Source organism: Lutra lutra, chromosome 1 (genome assembly GCF_902655055.1).
Source record: "Lutra lutra chromosome 1, mLutLut1.2, whole genome shotgun sequence".
Classification (NCBI taxonomy): Eukaryota; Metazoa; Chordata; class Mammalia; order Carnivora; family Mustelidae; genus Lutra; species Lutra lutra.
In genome coordinates, this window is record NC_062278.1 from 6728899 (window position 1) to 6755749 (window position 26851).

The 26851-nt window shown below is 41.5% G+C and overlaps 1 protein-coding gene across 4 annotated transcripts in view; it reads left to right on the top strand.

Moving 5' to 3' along the window:
- The window catches only part of ERG (ETS transcription factor ERG), a 244586-nt gene that overhangs the window by 117393 nt on the left and 100342 nt on the right, over positions 1-26851 (top strand). The window contains exon 1 of one of the 4 annotated variants that reach the window (XM_047719916.1): positions 23722-23892. The exons of the other annotated variants lie outside the window; for them this stretch is intronic. Within the exon in view, the coding sequence (XP_047575872.1) occupies positions 23875-23892 (18 nt within the window). The 5' untranslated portion in view covers positions 23722-23874. Of the gene's footprint in view, positions 1-23721; positions 23893-26851 lie in introns of those variants that run through there. 4 annotated transcript variants of the gene reach the window in all.

The window sequence follows — 26851 nt, forward strand, 5'->3', positions numbered from 1 at the left end:
TTAGAGGTAAGAGAATCCAGTTCATGTATGGATTTGTAATTTATGACATCCTCTTCTTTCCATACCAATATAATCCATCTTTTCAAATGTTAGTAAATCAAGACAAAACCTTTTATTAGTAAATTTATAGATATAATAAGAAAAAAGAAACCCAAAATGTATATTTTGTCAAGACCATTACTTTAGAAGTAAATCTCTGCTTGCATTTTAGAAAAAGTACAAATCTTGTTTCATATATTTTAATTTAATTAACTATGTTTGGCCAAAATTTATATAGGAAACAGGCCACATTTATACCTCTTCTTTAAAGCAAACTTTTTTTTTCCCCCTCAACTTATTCATGGAGAGGAGACCACGGATGAAACATTATTAATGCTACTCTAGGTATAGATTTAAACAGTTTTCTTTAAGAGAAAACTCTCTGTTTTTATATGGTACTATCTGTAATTATTGTACAGAACCCAAATTATCACCCTTTACACTGAGAACTTGAGCTGACCAGAGGCCTAATTATTACCTTCACCTAGAGATATCAGAGTTTCATTCATGTGGTATTTTAGTACTCAAACCACAAATTGCAAATATTTCATCAAGAGTATCACAAGTAAGGGTGTCAGGATCTGCATATACTTATCTGAGCAAACTTACGATGATTATAATTACCAAATGACGTCCATTCACTCGGGAGCTCCAAGAAGGCCGACTCCTGCCTGCTCAGAGGCCCTCTGTCATCCTTGTGCCTAATTTGGGCTGTAAATTCCTGCATTTCTCAAGTTGCTTCCTATTTTATTTCAGTTTCCAAAATGTAAAACTTGAATTGTGGTTTCCTAAAAGCACATCCAGTGATATCATTTGTGTGTTTTTTTCTCTCATTCGATTCACACACCATAACGCTCCATACTGTATTTATACGGACAATACCCTTCCTGACAATCCTGAATATTGTTCCGAATTTAAATTCCACATTTTGTCTTTTCATGAGTTTTCTTTTTTATGAGCTTCTCTTGTCCCAGAATACCTTTTTATTTCCTTTCGAGGTCGCATCCTCATAGTGTTTCGGGATGTGAAATGTGGACTTAGAAACACGCTGCTTCCAAGCCAAGTCCCGATCTCACCTCTTTCTTTAGAGTCATATCCCCCTGGGTCACGGGCTGCGACTTTGGGCAAGCTACTTCTCTGTGCTTCCATACGTTCAGCTATAAAATCTGGCTCATAACAGACATACCTACTGAGGTTGTGGTGATTGACCCAGGGCTTGGCCCCACATAGAGCAGCTGCCCTTGGAGCCATTGAAGGTTGCCTGAGAAAACGTGCAGAAGGGTGCTGGCTGGTCTCTAAATCTTTGACCACAAATCTACAGCGGGCACTCCTGGCCACCACCGCTGAGTCCTGCCCTGCCCTGAGGTAATAGGCTGCCTCTTCTTTTCTCTGTTCAGCTTCTAAGTGATAGCGAAGCTCTCGACCCAGCTTCGATCACCTCTTCCTTGTCTGACTCACCTCTCCCCCGCTAAAAAATGAGATCCCAGCGCCTGGCTTCAAAACCACTTGCCTTTCAATGATCCCCACAGCCTTCCCTCCCTGTCGGGAACCCTCTCCGATCAGGTATCTCCTCTTGGGGACCTCGTGATCTGCCCTCCCTCTGCTTGAAGTTTCCAAGTGTCTCCCATTTTGGGAAAGTGCAAACACTGCCCGGTTGCTAAGGACAGACATACAACAAAACACCGATCAGGGACCACAACTCATGTCTGATTTTCTTTCCTTTACTCTCTACCCCAAGTGTGGTTGTCAGGGCTGACGATTTTTCCTCCAGCACCTCCTGGTTCCTCATCCCTTACCAGCGGTGCAACGGCGTCTTAGCGGGGTTCTCCCAGCTTCCCTCTCTGCACCTTGACCAAACGTTGCTCCCCTGAGTCGGATCATACAGTCTCCATTTGTTCTTAAGCCGCAGTGGCTTCCTGCCACACTGGGGATAAGTCCAAAGCCCTCAGTACAATCTGGCTTTTGCCCACCTTGCAGATGCAGGATGAAATTACTCTGTCCTGGCTTGCGGTGCTCCCGTCCTATGTCTGTTTCTCTGACGTGCCAAGCTTCTGCCTGGCTCAGGAACAGCGAACTAGCCGGGCCCTCACTCGGAGGGCTCACAGGTCCTCAGCATCTATAAAAGCGTGGGATTTGTGGTCTGGGTTTTAAATGAACACCACCTCCTGGGTGAGGACCCTTGTCAGGGAGTGGTGAGGGTCATGAGAAGTATTTGTTATGCTCCTTACTTCCTCCCACCTGGAGAAAGTGGAACTAATACTTGACTGCAAGGCAAAATTGCCCTTTCTCTGCTGCCAGATCCCACGTTTCTTGTGGCTGCCTGTGAAAGTTTTCCGCATGCGAAAGTCTAATCTGCTGGCCTGAAAAGAAAATATAGCTCTACAGCTTTCTCTTTTCCTCCTTCCCTTCTCCCTCCCTCCCTCTCTTCTCTTTCTCCTTTCTCTCTTTCTCTTCCTCTCTTCCTTCCTTTCTTCCTTTCTTTCTCCCTCCCTCCCTTCTTTCTTTCCCTCTTTCTTCATTTCTTCCTTTTTTTCTCTCTCCCTCCTTCCCTCCCTCTCTTCTCTCTTTTCTTCCTTCCTCCCTACCCCTTCCTCTCTCCTTTCTTCCCTTCTCTCTCTTCTTCTCCTCTCTCTCTCCTTCCTTCCTTCCTCTCTCTCTTTCTTTCTCTCTCTTTCCCTCCCTTCCTCCTTCTCTTCTTTCCTTCCTCCCTTCCTTCCTTCTTTTCCTCCCTTCCTTTCTCCCTTCCTTCTCTTTTTCCTCCTTTCCTTCCTTCCTTCAAGGTGGGGGGGGGGGGCGTATTATGTAAAAGGTAATTTACACAAAATGCTTTCTATGACCTGATCTGAGTTTCTCTTGTTTGGAAGCCGATCAGATGGCAAAGTGTTTCTTGACTGCTCCTTTCTCGCAGATCAGGGTCTCTGTTCTGATTTATATCCTCCCCTTATAACCAGATACAGTATTATATGGGAGAACAAGAGAATGCATGCCTAACATCTAATATCTCAGGGTTATGCACACCTTTTTTTTTTTTAAGATTTTATTTATTTATTTGACAGACAGAGATCACAAGTAGGCAGAGAGGCAGGCAGAGAGAGAGGAAGGGAAGCAGGCTCCCCGCTGAGCAGAGAGCCCGATGCGGGGCTCGATCCCAGGATCCTGGGATCATGACCTGAGCTGAAGGCAGAGGCTTTAACCCACTGAGCCACCCAGGCGCCCCTTATGCACACCTTTTGATTAATCTTTTAAAATTTCAAAACATAACACACAGAGGAAAGTACTCAAAAAACACATGTATACCATGATTAGTTACAATACGGGAACAGACCCACCTGTGCCCCTCCCCTATCCTTACTCCTCCCTCTAAAGGTAAATATTATCTTAAATTTTTCATCGTTTCTTTGTCGTTCTTTATGCTTTCTCATCTAAATGCGCATACCTGGTCACTAACAGTGTAGCTTTGCCTCCTTTCTGATCTTTATATAAGAGGAACCGTGCAGTGTATTCTTTTGTGGGTGGCTGGCTCTGCTCACCATCATGTTTGTGAGGTTGATCTATAATGTTGTGTGGAGCGCTAGTTTCTTCATGTTCGTTGCCGTGGAGTACCCAGGATATAAATGTGCTGCCTGTTATGACTCGTGCCTCTCCTGTCAGGAGAGTGCCCAGCATCGTGCTATGGCAGATAATGTTGCTGAGAACATGCCTGGACATGTTTTTTTCATGCACGTATGCATACATTTCACTGTACATTTATTAAATAGTGGAATTGCAAAGTCTTTAATGATTGAGATTTGCTGGATTTTCTCTCTTTGCTTCTACAGTCTCTTCTTCATCCTTCTCTGCCCTGCCTCTTGCCCTGGACTTTTGACATCTGTGAACTACATCCCATGGGCTTCCCTGTCTTCTGTCTTCTACTGAGTTCAGCTAATGGGAAACATTAGGAGGAAATCAGAGGGTTGCAGGAGACAGAGTTCAGGTGTTCAACTTTCTCCCTTTGGCCAGGGGTTGGCAGTGGCTCCTTCCCTCTGGGAAAACCATAGCTCTATAGTTCTAGCTGCTGCAGCTTGTGTCTGCTTCTAGGGTCTGAGAGCGCCTTCTCCCTTGCCAGGTGGAGCCTGGGCATCATGATGGCTTCCCCTTTGCACTAACCCTCAGGACTTCGTTACCTTTTAGCTCTTCCTAAATTCTCCCCTGACCTTTGTAAGTTCTTTTGTGAAACTCTTTCTAGTTACCTCTTTGAATAGAATGTTTTCTCTAAGAACCCTGACTCATATCCTCTAAACCCCAGGTGCAAGTGCAAATTCTTATCACTCCATATCTTTGCCAAAAAATACTGAGTCTGCTTCATTTTAGACATTCTGATGTATATGTTCTGTTATTTCACAGTGGTTTTAATTTACATTTACTGGATTAATAATGAGGTGGAAGACACGTTCACATATTCAGTGAGCATTTGGAGCTTCTCCCGTGAATGACTGCTCAGTTTTCTTCCCTGTGTTTCCACCGGCTTGTGTGTCTTCTTATTGATTTACAGGCATTCTTTACATATTCTGGATATGAATAGTAGGTTTGATGGGTGAAGAGTATCATCTCTCACTCCATTGCATGCTTTTTAATTCTCTTAGTAGTATCTATTAATGAAAAGAATTTCTCAATTTTTTAAATTATTAATGAAGTTCAATTTATCAGTCTTGCCCTTTATAGTTAGTGATTTTATGTCTTACTTATAAAATATTCCCCATCCTGAAGTCATGAAGCTATCCTTTTATATTATGTTGTAGAAACTTTGTTTTGCCTCACATTTATAATTAGCCTGGCATTGATTTTTGGCTTTTGATTGACAGATTGTGATGTATGAGTTAATTGTTGTTTTTTTTTTCTATATGGATATCCTGTTTCTTCAGTATGATTTTCTAGAGATTCCTTCCTTTCTTCACTGGTCTGCATGCCACCTTTATCGTGAACAGTATGTTCATATGGGTGTAAATCCATCTCTGGGCTACCTTTTTTCCCCATTGTCTTGTTTCTTCATGCTGGCATGAATATCACTCTGACCTAATTACTGTGCCTTTGTAATGATGTTGGGTAGAACAAGCTGTCCCACCTCACCCTTCTTTAAGAGCATCTATTCTAGTATTGACCCAGTGCATTTCTTTGTCAAGTTCTACAAAAACCGAGTAGCAATTTTGATTGGCTGCACAATGAATCTCTTGCTCAGTCTGAAGAGAACTGACATCTTTACAGGATTAAGTCTTTAAATCCATGAATATGTTCTAGTTATCCATTTATTTAATGAATCTTTCAATTATATTTTGTAGTCCTCGGTGTGGAGGTCCTGCACATCTTGTACCAAATTTATACCAAAAATATTATTTTTGATGCTAATAAAAGTACTATCATTTAAAATTATGTTTTCTGTTAATACTAATATATAAAAATAAAATTGGGTTTTCTGTATTGATCTATGGCTAGCAAACGTCCCAGACTTATTAATTCTAATGATGTATTTCTAAATTCCCTTGGATTTTCTAGGTAAAAAAACTATATCATAAGCAAAGAGTTAAGCTTTTATCTATTTTTCCCCTAATCTCTTGGAGTTTTACTTTATTTTCTTACTGTATGTACTGATTGGGACCTCCAGGACAATTTGTGGCAGATGTGGTGACAGTGAGCCTTTTTGCCTTTTCTCCCAAGATTAAATTTCAGTTTTTTAACATTAAATATGTGACTTACTGTGAGGTTTCATAGATGCCATTTATGAGATTGACAAAGTTCTCATTTATTTCTAATTTACTAAGAATTTTTATCACAAATCGACACTGAATTTTATTAAATGCTTTTTCTTCATTTATTTTGAGATTATCATATTATCTTTCTTCTTTCTGATTTAAATTTGATAATTTACATTGATTGAAATAATCTTACATTCTTAGAATAAACTCAACTTCATCATAGCATATATTATTCTATTTCATGTACCATTGGATTTGGTTTTCTAAGATTTTGTTCAGTTTATTTTGCATCTGCTTTTATGTGTGAGATCAGCCTATACTTTTTTTTTCTCATAATGTCTTAGTCACATTTTGAGTCAAGATTTTCCTTTTTTCTGTTATCTAGCACAATTCATGTAAGACTGGTGTTCGTTCTTTAAATGTACGTTGGAATTTGCTGTTAAGTCAGTCTGGCCCTGGAATGTTCCTTTTTCATTTTTCTGGTTATCTTTTAGAAAGGTTTTAGATGACTTAATGTCCTTATTAATTATAGGAGTTCAGATTTTGCGTTTTTTTTCTTTGGAGGTTTTGGTAAATTATATTTTCCAAAGATTCTATCTATTTCAACTGGCCTTTACATCTATCGATAGGAAATTTTTTATAATGTTCTTTTATAATCCTTCTAATGTCTATAAGATCTGTAGTAAGGGCTTCTTTTTCATTCTTGACTTAGGCTATTTTTATTTTCACCCTTTTCCCCTTAATACTCATCAAGGGCTTATAAATAACTAAGCTTTCCAAAGATTTGACTTTGTTAATCTCCTCCCATCTCCTCCACTCTATGGTCATTCTCTATTTTTTTCTTTTAATTTTATTCATATCTTTATTATGTTCTTCCTATTTTCTTTGGGTTTTTCTAACTTTTTCAGGTTAATACTTTGCCGCTTTCCTGTGAGGTATTTGTCACAGAAATAGTAACATAATTGTCTAATCTATCTCATATTTACCTTTTTATTTGCAGACCAAACCTGGTTCAAGTGAGAATTAAGATACATATAATTTCTACAGGGATCTCTTCTTGTTATGTCATAAAATATGTTCAAATCAAAAGCATTTTATGTCATATGTCCTTTGGATTATATTTGTGAGTCCTCATTGCCCAAACGAATCAACAATAAATTTCAGTCTGTAGATGGCAAGATATTTCCTCACTCTGACACATTGTCTCAGAATAATCATAGACTGGTTTCTTTGTACCTTTCATGTTGAACCAAATCATTTACCCGAGTTTTAAAATTTCATTCCTAAAAGATTTCACCACTTTTTTCCTACCATCTGAATATGTGCTAATTCCATGGGACCCAATTAAAATTTCATTTTCCTCAAGAAGTTTTTATTAACAAGTCTTATTATTTTACTAGCTTTCCCAACTCAGGCTTGAACTCATGACCCTGGGATCAAGACCTGAATTGAGATCAAGAGCTGGATGTTTAACTGAGTGAGCTACCAAGGTGCCCTATGTTTGGTAATTTTTTGGGCTTAGTATACCTTGAACATTTTCTATGTGGTAAATTTAGATTTGTCTCATTCTTCTTAATACCGTGTACTATGTTTATCTAGTCTCCGATTGATAGGTACTCAACTTATTCTTATTTTTTACTATTACTATTACTATTACTTTTACTATTACTAAAGAGTGCTAGAGTAAATATTCTCATACCCATATCTTTGTTTATTCAGAGTATTCCTAAAGGTGGATTTCCAGAATACAAATTGCTGAGTGAAAGGATAAAATATTTTCTGATAAGATCTTAATCTGCATGAACAAGAGTGTTCTTTCTTTCACATACTTACCAGTGCTGCCAAAATGAAACTTTTTCATTCTTGTCATATGGATAGACCCAAAGTATTATTCCTTATTTTGATTTTCTTTAACTTCTTTTAATATTCATAGGATAGTTTATAAATGGTGCGGTCTTGTGATAGTGACTTGCTTTTACCCAAATTCTATTTTTTTAATTTGGTTGCTCTTCTTTTGCTTCTAGGAACTACCAATCTATTCTTTGAATTGATGAGTTCAGTTTTGTTTTTTTTTAAATATTCCACATGGAAGTCGGATCATACAGTACTTGTCTTTCTCTGTCTGACTTATTTCACTTCACATAAGATCTTCAAGGTCCATGCCTGTTGTTGCAAATGGCAGGATTTCCTTATTTTTTATGGTTGAGTAGTGTTTCACTGTCTCTATACAACACCTTTTTCTTTACCCCTTCCTCCGTCCATGGACTCAGGTTATTTCCATGTCTTGGCTATTGTGAATAACACTGCGGTCGACATGGTGGGAAGGTGTAGTTATCTTTTCAAGAGAGTGATTTCATTTCCTTGAGTTAGACACCCAGAAGTGGGGACTGCTGGATCATACTCTAGGCCATTTTTAAATTTTTCGAGGAGCTTCCACACTGTTTACTGGAGTGGTTGTGTCAACTCACATTTTCATCCACAATGCACCGGGGTTTCCTTTTTCCACATCTGCACCAGTACTTTTTTTTTTTTTTTTTTTTTTTTTTTTTTTTTTTTTTTTTTTTTTTTTTTTTTTTTTTTTTTTTTTTTTTTTTTAATTTTTTTATTTTTTTCAGCATAACAGTATTCATTATTTTTGCACCACACCCAGTGCTCCATGCAATCCGTGCCCTCTACAATACCCACCACCTGGTGCCCCCAACCTCCCACCCCCCACCCCTTCAAAATTCTCAGATCGTTTTTCAGAGTCCATAGTCTCTCATGGTTCACCTCCCCTTCCAATTTCCCTCAACTCCCTTCTCCTCTCCATCTCCCCTTGTCCTCCATGCTATTTGTTATGATCCACAAATAAGTGAAACCATATGATAATTGACTCTCTCTGCTTGACTTATTTCACTCAGCATAATCTCTTCCAGTCCCGTCCATGTTGCTACAAAACTTGGGGATTCATCCTTTCTTCTTTCTTTTTTTTTTTTTTTTTTTTTTTTTTTTTTTTTTTTTACAGCGTTATAAACATATATTTTTATCCCCAGGGGTACAGGTCTGCGAATCGCCAGGTTTACACACTTCACAACACTCACCATAGCACATACCCTCCCCGATATCCATAACCCCACCCCCTCTCCCAACCCCCTCCCCCATCAACCCTCAGTTTGTTTTGTGAAATTAAGAGTCACTTATGGTTTGTCTCCCTCCCAATCCCATCTTGTTTCATTTACTCTTCTCCTACCCCCTCAACCCCCCATGTTGCATCTCCTCTCCCTCATATCAGGGAGATCATATGATAGTTGTCTTTCTCCGATTGACTTATTTCGCTAAGCATGATACCCTCTAGTTCCATCCACGTCGTCGCAAATGGCAAGATTTCATTTCTTTTGATGGCTGCATAGTATTCCATTGTGTATATATACCACATCTTCTTTATCCATTCGTCTGTTGATGGACATCTAGGTTCTTTCCATAGTTTGGCTATTGTAGACATTGCTGCTATAAACATTCGGGTGCACGTGCCCCTTCGGATCACTACGTTTGTATCTTTAGGGTAAATACCCAGCAGTGCAATTGCAGGGTCATAGGGTAGTTCTATTTTCAACATTTGAGGAACCTCCATGCTGTTTTCCAGAGTGGTTGCACCAGCTTGCATTCCCACCAACAGTGTAGGAGGGTTCCCCTTTCTCCGCATCCTCGCCAGCATCTGTCATTTCCTGACTTGTAATTTTAGCCATTCTGACTGGTGTGAGGTGATATCTCATGGTGGTTTTGATTTGTATTTCCCTGATGCCGAGTGATATGGAGCACTTTTTCATGTGTCTGTTGGCCATCTGGATGTCTTCTTTGCAGAAATGTCTGTTCATGTCCTCTGCCCATTTCTTGATTGGATTCTTTGTTCTTTGGGTGTTGAGTTTGCTAAGTTCTTTATAGATTTTGGACACTAGCCCTTTATCTGATATGTCATTTGCAAATATCTTCTCCCATTCTGTCAGTTGTCTTTTGGTTTTTTTAACTGTTTCCTTTGCTGTGCAAAAGCTTTTGATCTTGATAAAATCCCAAAAGTTCATTTTTGCCCTTGCTTCCCTTGCCTTTGGTGATGTTCCTAGGAAGATGTTGCTGCGGCTGACGTCGAAGAGGTTGCTGCCTGTGTTCTCCTCGAGGATTTTGATGGATTCCTTTCTCACATTGAGATCCTTCATCCATTTTGAGTCTATTTTCGTGTGTGGTGTAAGGAAATGATCCAATTTCATTTTTCTGCATGTGGCTGTCCAATTTTCCCAACACCATTTATTGAAGAGGCTGTCTTTGTTCCATTGGACATTCTTTCCTGCTTTGTCGAAGATGAGTTGACCATAGAGTTGAGGGTCCATTTCTGGGCTCTCTATTCTGTTCCATTGATCTATGTGTCTGTTTTTGTGCCAGTACCATGCTGTCTTGATGATGACAGCTTTGTAATAGAGCTTGAAGTCCGGAATTGTGATGCCACCAACTTTGGCTTTCTTTTTCAATATTCCTTTGGCTATTCGAGGTCTTTTCTGGTTCCATATAAATTTTAGGATTATTTGTTCCATTTCTTTGAAAAAAATGGATGGTACTTTGATAGGAATTGCATTAAATGTGTAGATTGCTTTAGGTAGCATAGACATTTTCACAATATTTATTCTTCCAATCCAGGAGCATGGAACATTTTTTCCATTTCTTTGTGTCTTCCTCAATTTCTTTCATGAGTACTTTATAGTTTTCTGAGTATAGATTCTTAGTCTCTTTGGTTAGGTTTATTCCTAGGTATCTTATAGTTTTGGGTGCAATTGTAAATGGGATGGACTCCTTAATTTCTCTTTCTTCTGTCTTGTTGTTGGTGTAGAGAAATGCAACTGATTTCTGTGCATTGATTTTATATCCTGACACTTTACTGAATTCCTGGACAAGTTCTAGCAGTTTTGGAGTGGAGTCTTTTGGGTTTTCCACATACAGTATCATATCATCTGCGAAGAGTGATAGTTTGACTTCTTCTTTGCCGATTTGGATGCCTTTAATTTCCTTTTGTTGTCTGATTGCTGAGGCTAGGACTTCTAGTACTATGTTGAATAGCAGTGGTGATAACGGACATCCCTGCCGTGTTCCTGACCTTAGCGGAAAAGCTTTCAGTTTTTCTCCATTGAGAATGATATTTGCGGTGGGTTTTTCATAGATGGCTTTGATAATATTGAGGTATGTGCCGTCTATCCCTACTCTTTGAAGAGTTTTGATCAGGAAGGGATGCTGTACTTTGTCAAATGCTTTTTCAGCATCTATGGAGAGTATCATATGGTTCTTGTTCTTTCTTTTATTAATGTGTTGTATCACATTGATTGATTTGCGGATGTTGAACCAGCCTTGCAGCCCTGGAATAAATCCCACTTGGTCGTGATGAATAATCCTTTTAACGTACTGTTGAATCCTATTGGCTAGTATTTTGGCGAGTGCACCAGTACTTTTATTCTTTAGTTTTGATAGTAGGCGTCCAAGCAGGTGTGAGGTGATATCTCACTCTGCTTTTGCATGTCCCTGATGATGAGTGATGTTGAGCACTTTTCCAGGGTTTTTTGTTTGTTTGTTTTTGTTTTTACATCGTGTCTATTGGGATGGCCAATACACACTCTTGTATGAGCACCAGTTGTCTGTTATGTAACGTTTTTGGATCAATACATCTCGTCCCATAATACACTTTCCATTGGCTGACAGTCTGCCATTAATACACAGACTAAATTATATTGCGAAGATGATCAAATTGAATTGCTTTGTTCCACTGTTTCTCAACTGGTATGATTTTGCCTCTATCCTCAAGGATATTTAGCAATGTGTGAAGGCGGATTTTGTTGTTATAATGGGGGGTTGGGGAAGTGCTCTTGGCAGCTAGCGGCAGAGACGAGGTTATGCTAGCAAATATCCTTCAAAGCACCGAACAGCCCCCTCCCCCAACAAAGAATTATCCAGCCCAAAATGTTGACAGTGCTGAGGCTGAGAATCCTTACAGACTGTCCAAATAACATTTTAGTGCCTTCACGGTTTGTTCTTTCATAAGTAAACTCTATCTCATCTATTCTAAGCACATGTTTATTGTCAAAAATTGGGATGTGTCTTATCACTGTTGGATAAGAAAGTATTGTGATTAATTTTGTTGAGCTGAATTATTTTTTCTTTCCTTGTGATATCTTAGATTGTGAATGACCTCTGTCATCTACTATCTCCCATCGATGAAATGTGGAAATATGATTATGTCTTATCATTTTCCAGGTATATCTATGCATCAATCTAATTTCTGTGGAAGATGAGGAAGTCCTGTGTCCATAACGATGCAATTGCTGTATTGATAGGTGCTAAAAATCAATCAATGTCTAGCCTTGCATCTATACTCATTCCACCTTGTGTCTGCTTTGAGGCAAAAAACAATATTCAGTGTCTGAAACAATTTTGTATTTGATTTTACGTTAAAAGAGTTCCTCTTGGATTTAGCAAGTAGGCATAGTATTGATAGAATGTTCAAATTTAGTGCGGCATGATTGATTTCTTCATTTGGGGGGTTATGAATCATTTCTGGATCTGTTGATTTTTCTCCTTCGCGTACATTCATTCCTTTTAAATACAGGAACAAGGTTGGAAATCAAAACGGTTTCTGTGTTAGGAAAACATTTCAGGTTGCTGGATTTCCCTTGAAAGCTCTGTTTTCTTACTTATAAACAGTTTAAAAATTCACTTTACTCTGCGCTTCCTGGTTCTTGGGAAAAGGTAACAAAAGGAACATCGAATTTTCAGCATAAATTCTCTCCTTTTAGATGTTGTTTTGTGAAAGGCGATGAGCACCTATGCTGGAACAGGGTCAGCTCACAGCTGCACAATTGAGTAGGGACAGCGTTTATTCCTGGCTCCCACTGGAAAAAATCTGTATGTGTTCAGAGGGAAATGGACTTTAATGCGTACTGTCAATTCTTTTTTGCACTTGTAAGTGAGAAAAAAATTAGAAAGTTAAAGGGTGGCAGTTTTGAGTTATTAAGAATGGTCTGGATTAGCCTCAACTTCCATGGGTCAGCACAAGGTGGCCGCTGATGCTTCCCATCTGCTTTTGGTTTCTAGTCACTAACAAAGAAGCACAAGGTATGTATAGCCTCATTGTTCGCAGTTTCCCTACTCTTTTAAAGACAAAGGAACCCCCCCCCCCCAAAGGTACTGTAATACTTCTAACTCCAATTTACAGATTAGGCAAAAACCTCTCAGGTTAGGGGTCACTTCAGGCAGTTGAAAAATGTCTTTGTGAACTTCCAGTTTTCTGGCTGTTCAAGAAAATAATACAATAAAGAGAGCTCCCCCGTGCCAGAATTCCATAAAACGAGCGGCATGCGAGACACATTAATGGTTTCCATTCCTGCTGAAAACAGCTTCCAGTAATGGGGAACTCAGTATCTCCGATCCGAGTGTCTCAGCTTCTGGGAGGTGAGGTCCAGGTGAGGGCTGGCTGGGATCAGGAAAGCAGTACTTCATCCACAAGAATTCCTATGTGAGTTTAAAAGCAAGAGGACTTACCTTCTTTTAAGAAGCCTCACAGATGCTGGGGTGAATTCTGTAGGGATAGCTGTTTTCCTTATGCTCTTTCTGGGGGGCAGAAGCACCCTGGACTGAGGTTCTGGGAGCCGGAGCCCCAGTGTGTGTCCCTGAGCATCTCCCTCTGCCTGTGGGGAACTCCAGGGCAGTGGGGGGCCAGGCCTACCATGTGGCCTTCCAGATGGCTCTCATTATGGTCAGAAGTGACCGATGGGAGCCCCCGTGGCATCCTGGAAGCCAGAGAGATTGCACAGGGGACAGAGCCCCTGGTTTCTAGGAGCTAATGTTTCAAGGGAAATCATAACACCTTCCAAACACTGGGGCTTTTCTTTTTAGTAACTCAGGCTAAGGAACCCTCTCCCTCCGCTTCTCATTTACCGGCCCTATTTCTGTATTTCTGTGGGAGTCACAGAGGGGGAAATTAAAGCTTTCCCACGTCTCCTTGGGAAATTAACCTAAGGTTAATGGGCAGAGATGCTTCTAGAAAATGGGAATGGGGCACCAGTAGGAGGAAGGCTGGGGTGGGGATGGAGGAGGAAAGTCACAGTGGGGTGGTGGGGGGTCCTACTGTGGGGGGCTCAGGTGACCCTGGGATACAGGTACTTATAATGAGCAGAGAGGAAGTGGGAGGAAGAGGGGAGGGAAGAGCTCCCAATATTCGCCTCTTAAGTCCTTTCTCTTCAATCAAATGTTGTTGTAATTTTGACATCTTTTCCCCCCAACTGAAATGTGCTCTTTGGTGTGTGTTTGGCTCAAGACGGCTTCTCTTCTTTTCCATATCTTTAGCGCCTGATTCAGCATAATGCTGGGAAAGATGGATGAATGGATGAGCGAGCACATAAGAAGAATATTTGCTGTAACAATGTTGCAAAATTCTTTTCGAGTAAGGAAATGTCTCAGGGTGTTCCAGTCACCTTTCACCGCATAACGGATCCCTCTAGAACTTGGTGGCTTAAAATCACAAGGACATTTTATTATTTATGTTCCTTCTGGTTGGGGGGCTTGGCTGGGATGAGACAGGCTTTTTCACTCAGGGTCTTTCAGATGGTGCAGTCAAGGGGTGGCCAGGAGCTGGATCCATCTGCAAGTTCTCCCCATTCACCCCCCAGAGGCTGACACCAGCTGTTGGTGGGACTCAGGACTGGAATGCCTACGGACAGCCTCTCCATGTGTCTTGGGCTTTCTTTCAATATGGTGGCTGAGGTGTAAGAGTGACTGTTGCCAAGAAAATCAGATGGAAGTTGTATGGTTTCTACAGGAAGCTTGGAAGGCACATAGCTGGACTTATGCTGTAGTGACAGGTCTTCTCAGCTTCGAAGAGTGAAGACATGGACCCCATCTTTTGATGGGAACAAAGTCAATGTCACTTTTTTAGATGGGCACATATGATGGGAAATCTTGTTGGGCTGTCTGGAAATGCGGTCACCATGGGTGATACGGCCAATGCCTAGAAATGCAATGGATCTGTCATTCTGATGGTTTTCAATCATTGCATGTGGGGCCAACCCAATCACTGAAAATAGTTTAGCTGGAAATAATTTTAGTCAGAGGTACTTTGGAAGATCGCAAGGGCTATGCAGCATAAAAAGGGGAGCTATTATTTAACTTGAAATTCAGATAAACTGCTTGTGAATATATCATGATGCAGGCAAAATAGAGGGCATACACTCCTTCATTTGCTTATGTATTTACTCAGTATTTTTTTAAATTGACTATCTCTCCCTACCAGGTAGTGTTAGCTCAGTTATTGAGAGGGAGAACTCATACCATGCGGAGCCGGAAGGTCTCTAAGAGGCCATTTGTCTTCTTCACTTCCCATGGCTTGATCTGGGGAAATTGCTTGAGAAAGTCACTCTTAAAGTTACCCAGGTCTTGTGGTCTGGACACCTGGGGGATGGGGCATGGTGGAGGGACAGCCAGCCAGCCTGTGTCTCTCAGCCACTGCCACTCTCTTCATCATCATCTGTCCGCCTTCATCATTACCATTCCCTGCTGCACGTGTGCTCATGTGTGTGTGCGGCTTTCACCTTAACTTGGAATGAAATCTCCCCAGACACTGGTCAGCAAGCAGTTGAAAACCAGATGCGGCACATTCTGTGGAGGACGGAGGAAGGAGACTATGGTGTGGCCGAGGCCACACCTCATCAGATGGGCCATGGGGAGCCTGGGCCTGTCTCAAGGCCTCTCCCCGCCGGAAGTACATCCTTCATTCATCCTGGTGGAGTCTCAAGTTCAAGTCAGACTTTGAGCCTTTGAGGTCTCTACGGGGCTGCCCACTGGCGTGGCCAGTCCTCTCCTGGGCGCTGCTGCTTCCTCCCTTGAACAAACCTGCATCACCAGTTGATCTGCCGATGGAAAACTGGCACAGGTGGTCCATGGCTTCTTGACTCACTGAGCAGATGAGGAGGAGGCTGTGCTGAGGCCTCGTCCCCCTGAGTCAAGGCCCCTGTGAGCGGGGCACTGCACTGGACTCCTGCTCTCTGAGGACCATCACCCAGCTGCCACCCCAGAACGTTTGCATCCACCGCCCTCATTGACCCAGATGTTAACTCGGCACTGCCACTCCTCAGTTTCCACCTAAGCCGCTTTCTGTGGGCAAGGAGCAGCGTGCGTGGCCAGTCTGCCGAGCCTGGAGTCACTCTTCTCTTCAGCCCGTGCCTTTAATCTAGAGTGGCATCGCAGTGAGCCTGGGCTGGGACCCCCGTCCCGCATGACCATTTCCCACATCTCGTCCCCTCCACTCTGCGCCATGTGTGCAGAAAGGTGAAGTTTGTTTCCCTTTAAAAATCACAAACTAACAGATGAAACACTGCCTTAATTATCTGTCTGTAGAGCGCATTGAAAACGAATCTCTGCTCTACTGGCAGACGCATAGGAAAATCTGTCACCAGCCACAGTTACTGTGGCCTCCTCGGAGCGCAGAGCCTTACCCCCACGCAGCCTGGCCTCCAGACTGCCCAGAACACAAACAACTGTCACCCACTGACCTCGCTCTTCTTCGGTGTGGGAACCAAAGCAGAAGGGGGAAAACAGGAAAAACTACAGATATTTTAAAGCACAAGTGAGGGGGCACCTGGGTAGCTCAGCGGATTAAGGGTCTGACTGTTGGTTTCCACTCAGGTCATGATCTCAGGGTTGTGAGATCGAGCCCCATGTTGGGCTAGATGCTGGGCGTGGGGCCTGCTTGGGATTCTCTCTCTCCCTCTCCCACAGTCCCTTCCCCCCTCTAAAAAGATAAAGAACAAGTGAGGACAAAAAGAGCAAAGTTGCAAAATCAGTTAATTTTTTTTGCCAACATTTCCAAGGCACTGTGTTTTGCATTAAGTGTTTAGCGTTTAGATGACCTAAAAGTCAGTGTAATCACATTAATAGGATTATTTTCAAGAAAACCCCCTTGTCTTAAGGTTTACTTTATTTAATAAATATTTTTATATATTTTAACATTTTATATCATTTTGTAAGTGATGCCCTGTAAAGGTATCCACAAACCTATAACGAAAAAAAAAAATCAAAGGTACTATAAGTACCTCTCACATATTACGGTGTGATCTACATCCTTCCCACAATTCCCATCTCTGGAAAGGATCTTGTAATATCTGAGTTTAGGCGAGGTGGTAGCATGATACCAGCATTGACTGCACAGAAAACAAATGCACTCAAAATTGACCTGTTAATTTGATGGGACTTTCATGGGGGAACCTAATGAACCATCTAGAATTATTGGGAAATAGAAGATTTTTTTATAGTTTGGGATTACTGATCATGCTGTAGCAACAACTCTATAGTTTCCATGGCCAAATCTCACCCAGAACAGTGATGCCATTTGTTGTAGGTACATATCTGTATAGTTCATCTTTCCTCCTTATCCAGGTGTATTTCCTTAGGTGTTACTGACGAACAGTGTAAATTTACCAAAAATGTTTTCTCCGTTATGAATGTTGGGTTTTAATTTGAATGAATAAAATGAGACGACTATGTAGGATAATGACACCAATTCAAAAAGTGCCAAGTAAAGCATTAGTCATACCATCGTCCCTCTAAGGGCCTTTTAAAGGGACATTTAGCACCCTCTAGTGACAGCAGTTCAAGCAGCTCAAAGTTAAGTCCCTGCAAGGCTTCTGGTTTCCAGCCAGCAAACAAAGCAGTGAAGTTCTTTGGCCAATAGGTGATTGCTTCCTAAAAATCATGAGGCAGGATTATTTTAAAGGATATTTTATTATTATTAATGAATTTATTATTTATTATTATTCTTTTAAAGGATAAAATAGCATCCACCAGGCAAATCCCAGCTTGTCTTCTGGCTTATCATTGATGTAGAAAGAACATTGTCATTTGTCCCCCTATACTGTAGTTTTCTGTAGTTTTCCCCCAAAATACATGCTGAGATTTGTGTTGCGATCCAGTGAAGATGATGAATTAACCTACATCATGTTTGGTTCAGGCATTTAAACAGACTAAACACATTTCCGTAAAACTCACCTGGAAGAGGACTGGCTGCCTCCATTTGAACGGCATGCTGTATCGGCAAGGGGGAAAGAGCCTCCACATCACTTTGCAGGGAGAGGACACAGGGCAGAGAGGGTGGGTGCCATGCATGGTGGGTAAATGCAGGGGTGGGTGCAGGGCATGGAGGAGAGAGTGTAGCACAGCTGCTTTTGCACACACTGGCCTGCAAGTGTAGGCGTACAACTCCCTTCAGTCTGTAGGTTGCCTGCTTCACACTCTTGCAAATGCAAATGCATTATTTATGACAAATGTTCTGTTCCTTGGCTTCGTTTCTGATTCCATTTGTGATATAAATAAATTAGCAAATATGGAAACATATTAAGCGATATAGAAAGAAAGGCCACCTGAATCTGACTCAAAACAGACTTTATAAAAGCAGGGAGAGCAATTGTTTAACGCAGGCGCCTCTATAAATTTCCATTATGCGGGGAGGGGGGAGGGGGATGCATTCTCGTGCAACTTATCTTTCTTTAAAAAGTAGCATATAGGGGCACCTCTGCCTTCAACTCCGGTCATGGTCCCGGAGTCGTGGGATCAAGCCCCACATTGGGCTCTATGCTCAGCAGGGAGCCTGCTTCCTCCTCTATCTCTCTCTGCCTGCCTCTCTGCCTACTGTGATCTCTGTCTGTCAAATAAATAAAATCGTAAAAAAAAAAAAGTAGCATATAGTTTCTTTACAAAATAATTCATGAATATCAAGACAAAAATAAAGGCTGAATACTAGTATCTTATAAGTGAGACTGGCACACTTAAAAAAAAAAAAAACCTGAAAGTGTAACTAGATCAAAATCTAAGTTAATTTAAACAGCCCAAAATAACTTCTCAGGGTGGCCAGGGTGATTGCTAAGGAAGTCAGTGGGACATAGTACTAGAGATCTGAGCAGGGGCAGAGAAGCATGTCTGCCTCTGGGTTGGATGGGCCCATTCCTTTGTGTCCCCTCCAGTTGCATGGTACGGGGGCTAGACTGCCCTGTGGGTAGACCATGCCTCAAGGTGACCAGTGCAATCTGACATCTCTGCTTATCTCTACCCAGTTGTATGGATGAAGATGTTGAGATGCATTGAATGGTTCACACATTGTATGTGGGATCACAATCATTGAAGCAGGAAATTTAAGTTCCTTTAAACTATTGTACAAATTAATTGTTCTTAGGATTTTCTTTTACTCTTTTTTTCCTTTTCTTTTTAGTCCTGAATAATAAATGGACACACTTAAGGTTCCTAATGGTGGTTTTAAGACTCTTGCATTTTTAGAGGCATAGGGAATTAGGGAAGAGCGGAGTTGTCAGAATTCGAGAACATATCCGATGCTTATGAAATGGTGCTCATCGAAGTCATTGCTCCATTGGCTCCTGTAGAACTGAACTGACGCATGGTTCAAAATTAAGGAAATTGCAACTTGGTGTTGAGAAGTTGAGGATTTAGTATGTGATAACAATTTCCCCAGTTTAGATGAGTTCAAATCACCCAAGATGCTGAAGAATATATTAACCACTCAGGGAAGGTGTTGAAACAATAGTTATTTAAATTGTAATTGGATTATTTCTTAATATGTTGTTGGAGGGTATCACACACACACACACACACACACACACACACACACACACACACACACACAGAGTCTTACCCAGTGGAGTGAAACTGTGCTCACAAAGTATGCTTTGAATGGAAAAACGATCTGTAACCGGCATGTAACTAGTGACCTTGGGGGCTAAGAGCGCCTATGCTGCTTGTGTTCTCAGGCGAATCCTCCAATTGACACAGACGGAAAAGTTCCACGGAGGGATGTAGTTTTCCATTGTGGGGGCAGCTCCAGATGCTGGATCCTTATCTATAATCTCAGGCATGTCCCTGGCAAGAATCCTTGGGACATCCTTCTTGCAGCGCTTTCATGAATAATCCAAACATTATACATTTTAAGATTCATGTGTCATTTTAGGGACAATATGGAGCACTTTGTCCTATTGTTCGACCCTTCAAAAGTTTGCATGTCATGGGTCGCTTCCAGGCTCTGCAGTTTTATGTGGGCGGAATGTAAGTAAACAAACAGAGACTTCCTGGATGCTGGGACACCCAGTGGCTAGACAGAGCCCTGTCATCCTTGCTTCGTTGCGCGGGCCAGAGTGCCTGGCATGAAAAAGACACTTTATGAATCCCGACGGGATGGGTTAATGTTGGGTAGATGACAGTGACAAAACACTCGAGTGTCTTCTGGGTTTCGTCACTGGAATTAAAAAAAAAAAAAAAAGAACCACTCTCTTCTTTGTGTAGACATTTAACAAGGAACCTGAGTTTTGGTACACAAACACAGATCTTGACAGGTGTAGGTGTTGTGAGCTGCGTGTTATACAGATTGTTATAAAAACATAGCACATTACATGTTACTTATAGAACTTTTACATTTCAATTTCGATTTACTGTAAATGTTGGGAAATCTAGATGAACCAAAGGAGGAGGAGGGAGAACAAATAAGAAAAGGAAGCTTCTCTACCATTAGTCTCTAGTATGGAGCCTCTTAGTATTTCTGTCTTGCCTTTTTCCTTTTAGAAAATGGGTCTGTGATATAATTCTCCTTTATCACTGGGTTCTTAACTTACTGGGTGTAGTCTTATAACAATTTTCCATATCACTGAGTATAGATCTACATACTCTTCTTGCAATATTTTCAATGATAATGAGCATCTCAGTGAATGGATATTTAAGAAAGGGATCAATCATTCATGAGCAAACCTTCTTTTGTGTCTCCAGTTAAAATTGGGGTTCATTATGTCTTTTCTGTGCTCCTACATCATTTTTAGAACAATATTGCCCTCATCCAAAGTGTCTCAACTCTTGGCCTTCCTCAGTGTACCCCACCCTAGAGAAGTTAGTAACAGAACAAGGGTGAGAATTTGCAGACTCTTTAGAAAATGGGAAGACAGGGTTTTAAGGCCCGTAAATGACAGGGTCCCTTTTATCATTACAGTAAATATAGGGTTCATTTTTATAGGATTTCCTTTTTTTCACTTGAACCAAAACAGGAATAGGTTTACAAAGGGTTTTCCCAAGGTTGTGGGTAATAGGTCCACGATAGGTAAGTAAAAAAGGAAATGCAGAATTTAGTCATGGGCTCTGATGTCCACAGACCCTGGGGAGCCATACTGGTCCAGCGTGGTTACTGCATTCCAGGAAGGGTGGAGAAGGACCCTGTTCTGTAAGCTTATGACAGGATGGCCCCCAGGCAGTACCCCACTACTAGACTGCCCTTGACATGGGTCTGCCTGGTTACCTGAAGGGTGGCCTCCTCCCAGGAGGGGGGGGGGTCTGGTCAGAAGGTCTCAGTCCTTAGACTGGTGAGTGACCTGGTGCTGAGACCAGTTGTAGATACAGACTTGAGGAATGGGGTGAAGGGGAGGATAAACTGGTATCTTTATGTTTGTTTGATTCCCCAGGATAATGCTTATCTTAGGAAATGGTTTCTGTACTACTATATTCTAATGAATAAATATGCCTTATACTATGAATAGCCCAAGTTTAAAAAATAACTTTGCATTAAATATTCAGAGAATACTGGACTTGGATGCTATGCTGTCGTTCTAGATATCAGGGATTACTGTCTTTAAAGATGTTAAGAATCAATTGAACATCTTGTTGTTAGAAAGGAGGAAGATGTGAATTTCTAAAAATTTGTGGTGGGAATTATAACTCCTGAACGATCTAATAAAGACTACTTTCTAGATTTGTGTGGATTTTCCAAAATTCTACACAACTGAAATTTATGGATAGAATCATCAGGAAATAGATCAAATAGTAGCATCTGGTTTTCTGTTTCTAAGTATCCAAGCAAAGAAATTAGTCTGCTAAAACAGTATCTTTATTAATTAGAGACCAAAGGGTATATTTGAATATACACATATAGGCATTATACATATAAATATTAGAGAGAAAAAGAGAGAGAAGAAGCAAAGCCAATCATGTGAATTACCAGCAGTGGGAGTCACTGGGTGAAGGATACTAAGAGTCCTTTGTGTTGTTTCTGTACATTGGGAATTTATTTCTGCATAAAGAGTTAAGAGATTTCACTGTTTACAGAGCTGAATTAAACAGTAACCAAGGAATTAAAAGCTCCGTGAGGAATGAGATCTCTGAGGGTAGATGGGGTGGGAGGGTGGTGGGCCAGGACCCAGGAAACTAGGGGGAGGTCGGAGCAGGCAACACTTTGTCCCGGGCTCTTTTGTTAGCAAAGTGGTCATCCTGGTTCAGGCTGTTCCTTGGGGAAGCCACGGGAGCACTGCTCACTGGGGTAGTGCGGTGAACCTTGAAAGCCGGTGCTCCTCAGGACAGCAGAAGCAAGGAATCCCGGTGGAGCCGAGTACGTTTTTCTCAGCACTCCTGAATCCTTGTGGACGCTGCCCAGATAAAACAACTCAGTACTTTGAAATGTTCAGGGAAACAAAATTTTAATCAGCCTACCATCTCATTCATTGTTCAGAGATGAAAAGAGGGGAAATCAACCCCCCTCCAAGTGTAGATGCTGAGAACTTGAAGGTTCTGATTTTGACCCAGAACAGGATTTCTTTTATTTTCTCTTTCTTTGTTGTCTTCCTTTGTTTCTTGGTTTGTCTCTGTCTCCCTTCTCCTCCTCCTCCTTCTATCCTAACACAAGGGGGTGAGCCAGGGGACCATGGAAGGTGTGGGAACCCAGGCTCATTTGCAGGACTCAGACAGATGCTGGCCTGAAGTCTGAGTGAAATCCGTTCTCCGGCCCGTCCAACCCCTGGACCCGAGTGTTGCTCAATGACTCAGGCTTTGGTCTCTCCTGTTCTGCGGGGTCCCCTCTGGGGACCACACCTCTTCCCCGGTCCCACTTTCGTGTAGCGAGATTCAAAGCAAAATGTTGTTTCTTCCAGAGAACAAGTAATTTCCTGAAAATGAGTAATTAAAGGCCTGAAGTCCTCTAAGGAATGTTCAGGCCTCCATTAGCCGTATTTCCTTGAGTGGAAAACAGACGTATGGCCCTGAACTTGCAGCTCGGATTTTCAAACACTTAATGAGGTCTTCACGGGGCATCTGTGCAGAGCCAGGCCCTCTCTCGGGGTCTGTGGTCTGTGGCACTGACTTTTCTCAGAGTGGAACCAGCTCGCTCACCTTATAAACGACCTTATGTATGACTATTGGTCGTATAATTTTAGTTATTTGGGTTTTACTTATTTATCTATTTATTTTTAGTTCTTTGGATTTTAAATCCATATTTAAACGTGAGGATTTGATGGGGCTATATCTCCCTTCACTTGACTCGCTTACCTTGTCGGTTCTCGAGTCTTGCTGTTTTCAGCAGGTTTCTTGTGAAACAAATAAAAATTGCCTGTGTTTGAAAAGAGAAAATGAAACTCTTCTGGAAGACTCACGTGTGATGTTGAATAAAAGGAGGCCGTTAAAAGTCCGCAAGCGAATGTATTATTCCATTAATGAGAAATAAGTTCTACCCGCAGAGTTTCCTTTTGGGAGAAAGGGACAGGGAGTGTGTGGGGAGGAGGGGCTCAAGTCCTGTGTCCCAGTCCTGGGGCAGGTCCAAGGCGCTGGGGGCCCCGAAGGCCTGGCACCTGGCTGTAGAGGGCCCTCCGCGCCTCATTCTGAGGTGCTCACAGGCTGTGTGAAGCCATGCGGAGTCCCGCCACATCTGCATCCTGCCCGGGGCAGCGTGTCACACAGCGGCGGCGCACCAAGTCACACCTGCTGCGGCAGTCCTTGTCCCAGGCAATTGATGCCTTTTTTTTTTTAATTTAAAAAAAAAAAATCTCCTGGCTGCATATCATCAAGAAAAACAACATTGTTTTCAGGGTCCCTTATCTCTCCACTCCCAAATATCCTGTTTCTTCGGGCTGGGCCGCCAGGACCAATAGAAACCTCTTCCTGCCATTGGCTGACTTCATTTCCCAGACTTAGCACAATCTCATCCGCTCTAAACAACCTCATCAAAACTACTTTCTGGTCAGAGAGAAGCAATAATTATTATTAACATTTATTAACGATCAATAAACGTGATTGCATTATGGCCAGCACTATTAAGGTAAGGAAAGGGTTCCTTTTCGTTTGACAAAATCTTGTGCTTGTTACTCTTTTCTTTGGTTTCCTTTATCAAGGCAGATAAGTCAGGATTGGGCAACACCCCCACTACCACAATAGAGGACAACAAGATTTCCTCTGCACTGCCTAGTAAATTTCCTTTTTCCTACTCCAACCATCCGCAAGGCTTAAAAACTTCAAACTCAGAAAAAAATTGGGGTTTCTAAATTCACTGTTGAGGGCCGTGGATGACTTTTGCAAAGGCTTTTTGGAGCGCGTCTGAATTTTCGTATTCTTTAACTATCCCTAGCGGTGTGCGGATGTGTGATCTGCTGGAAGGCAATGGACTCGGAGAGGTTGGAGGGTAGGGTCGGAGAAAAAGATGGGCTGGTAAATGTTGAACTTCTGGATGCTCTTGAATGACTCCTTAGCCTCAGGGGTGCCGGCCAGCCCCGGTGGAAATGAAGAGATACCTGGCAAGTGGCGGCTGGTCATGGGACACGCCAGTGTTGACTTGGTTTTCGGATCCTACATGCTGAGAGTGGAGTGGTCTCATAACTCAAATGGTGGTAACTCGGTGTGTTGGGTGACATGTTTATCTTTAATAAAATACTACTCCTCTGTGCACTGTGAGTATACGTTCTTGCTCGTCTTGATTGGTTTGTGGGAATAGGAGAGCCGTGGCTGACCGCTCTGGGGTGTGGGTTCTGATGTGTTTTTCTTGCAAATGTCTTTAGTAGATAGCATAGAGAAATTAGTGGGGAGATGAATCCACATACCTGGGAGCCTAAACATGGCCTAATTCCTGTAAGCCAAGCCGGTCGGATAGTTAGTACAAGGCTGCGGAATGGCGTCTGGGAAGTGTGGGCTGTTGAAATATTTTCAAGGCCACCTTGCCTTGGTGACATTTGTAGAAATGAGAAAAATGAGCAGCGAACACATAACTGAAAGGAAAAGAAAGCAAGCTCTGGTAGTTGTGTGTCTTTCGTTTTTCTGCATATGTAGGTGGGAGGTATTTGGTTGTATTTTCATCAAGGTCTTGGTTAATTTGAAAGCTCATGTATATGGAAGTTTGGCCCAGAATTGGGCCAAAGCTTTTTAAAAAACCCTCCTTGGTTTGACATCTGAAATGTTTGTGTTAGAGGGTATGATAAATGCCCACCACATGAACTGTGTCTTAGAAATTTTGCTCAATTTTTACTTCTCAAGGTGGGTCTTATTTTTCGTGGAATGTTCAGTAATATACATGAAACAATCATGTATCAAAGACTAACCTTACAGAGGTTGTTTTTTCTGTGGGCTTCAAGGATTGGAGTCCGCTGACATGTAACTATCACAGGAAAAGAATTTTAAAATTGGAGGTTGACGTGCCTCTTTTTCAACTTGATGAGCAGAAATTATTTGATTTTATAGTGCAAAATGCTACTCTTTTTATTCCTGTTTTCACTCCTAATTGCATCCGTATTTCGTAACAATTAAATCAAATATTCTTTGTGAATTTTGAATAGCTTGAGTACAATTGTGTGTTTCTAAAAAAAAAAAAAATCAGTGTATTGAAGGACACTGAAGTAACAGCCCGTCCTTTGGCCTGTGGGGTCTGGTTTGTGAAACATATGAATGTGTAATACTGTTTCATTTGAAGCATACGTTTCTGAAGATATGAAGTTATTTTAAAGCTAGAGTGTTTTGTGATTCTCGAATAAATTTGGGGTCATAGTTGATACTTGTCCAGGATACTATGCTTGCCTTAACATTTGATGACACTGGTTATGTGTATTATGTATGTATCTCAGGTGAACTTTAAAATGACTTCAAGTGGATTCTTTTTAATCCTCTGGTCAAGTAAAATAGCCCCTCTTTATAGGTAACTTCCTTTAAGACGTGCTCTGTTGGGCTTCCTGGGTAAAATAATGAGATGATTTTACAGACTTGTTTATAGAGTGGAAAAAGAGGGCCCAAGTCTGTTGACTGCAGTTTTAATTATGTGAGTGCAAAGCTCAAATTAGCCTAAGGAGAATTACGGCTGTCCGTTAGAATTAGGAAATAGTCTGTCATACAGCCAATTTCTAGTCTCAAATGCACTCTGTTGTTGCTGCTGTTTCAGTAAATAAATTAATTAGTTGATTAAGCATCAGAGGCACTGAATTTGGTACTCCCCATTGGAGTGGGCTTTTTTTTTTTTGCATTAATATTTATAAAACATCGTAAGGCACTATGGAAGTTGGGTGTTTTTATCCTGTCTTAGTGACTCTTATCATCATTTTCTCTTGGTGTTTGGAACTGGGGACAGAAAGTTTCCATTGGAAGAAGTAAAGGAATTTGGGGGCCTTATCTGGGAGTGCCCATTAATCTCTAAGAGTCCATGGATTTTAAGATCAGATTATAAGAGTTCTCATAAAAACACGTAAGAATCAAGGGTGATGTCCCCATAGGTAGTTCATGGATCAGTTTTGTTATTTCCATCTGCTTTTTGCTTTTTCCATCATCTGACAATACTGAGGAGTGCTTAACACTCCATCTCCCTCCTTCTGCATGGAACAGCACGGTGTTGCTTCCAGGCTCCAAGGAGCTGGTTATTAGTCTAGGGACCTTCGTTATGCTTCGGTTAGGACTTTTAATCCAATCTCCCAGACAGTTCCCTGACCTTTCATTATGCCCTGGATCACTTGGCCAGTCTAATGAAGCCCATGATCCCATCTCGGGATAAATGCTTTTAAATGCATATAATGTAATACTTATAATGATAAAGCAAGGGAATTCTGTCCAAGTACAATTCAACTCTTGGACTCCTCTGGTGGCCCGTGAATCCCATGTTACAACTCCTGATCCTAGAGTTTCAAGATCCTTAGTCTTTAAAATGGGAATGTGGGGATTTTCCGTTATCAGTGAGATCTGACATAGAAGGACAAGGAGAGAGCAGAACCAGTGGGAAGCATCTTAGGAAACAGACAGGATGTGGAAAG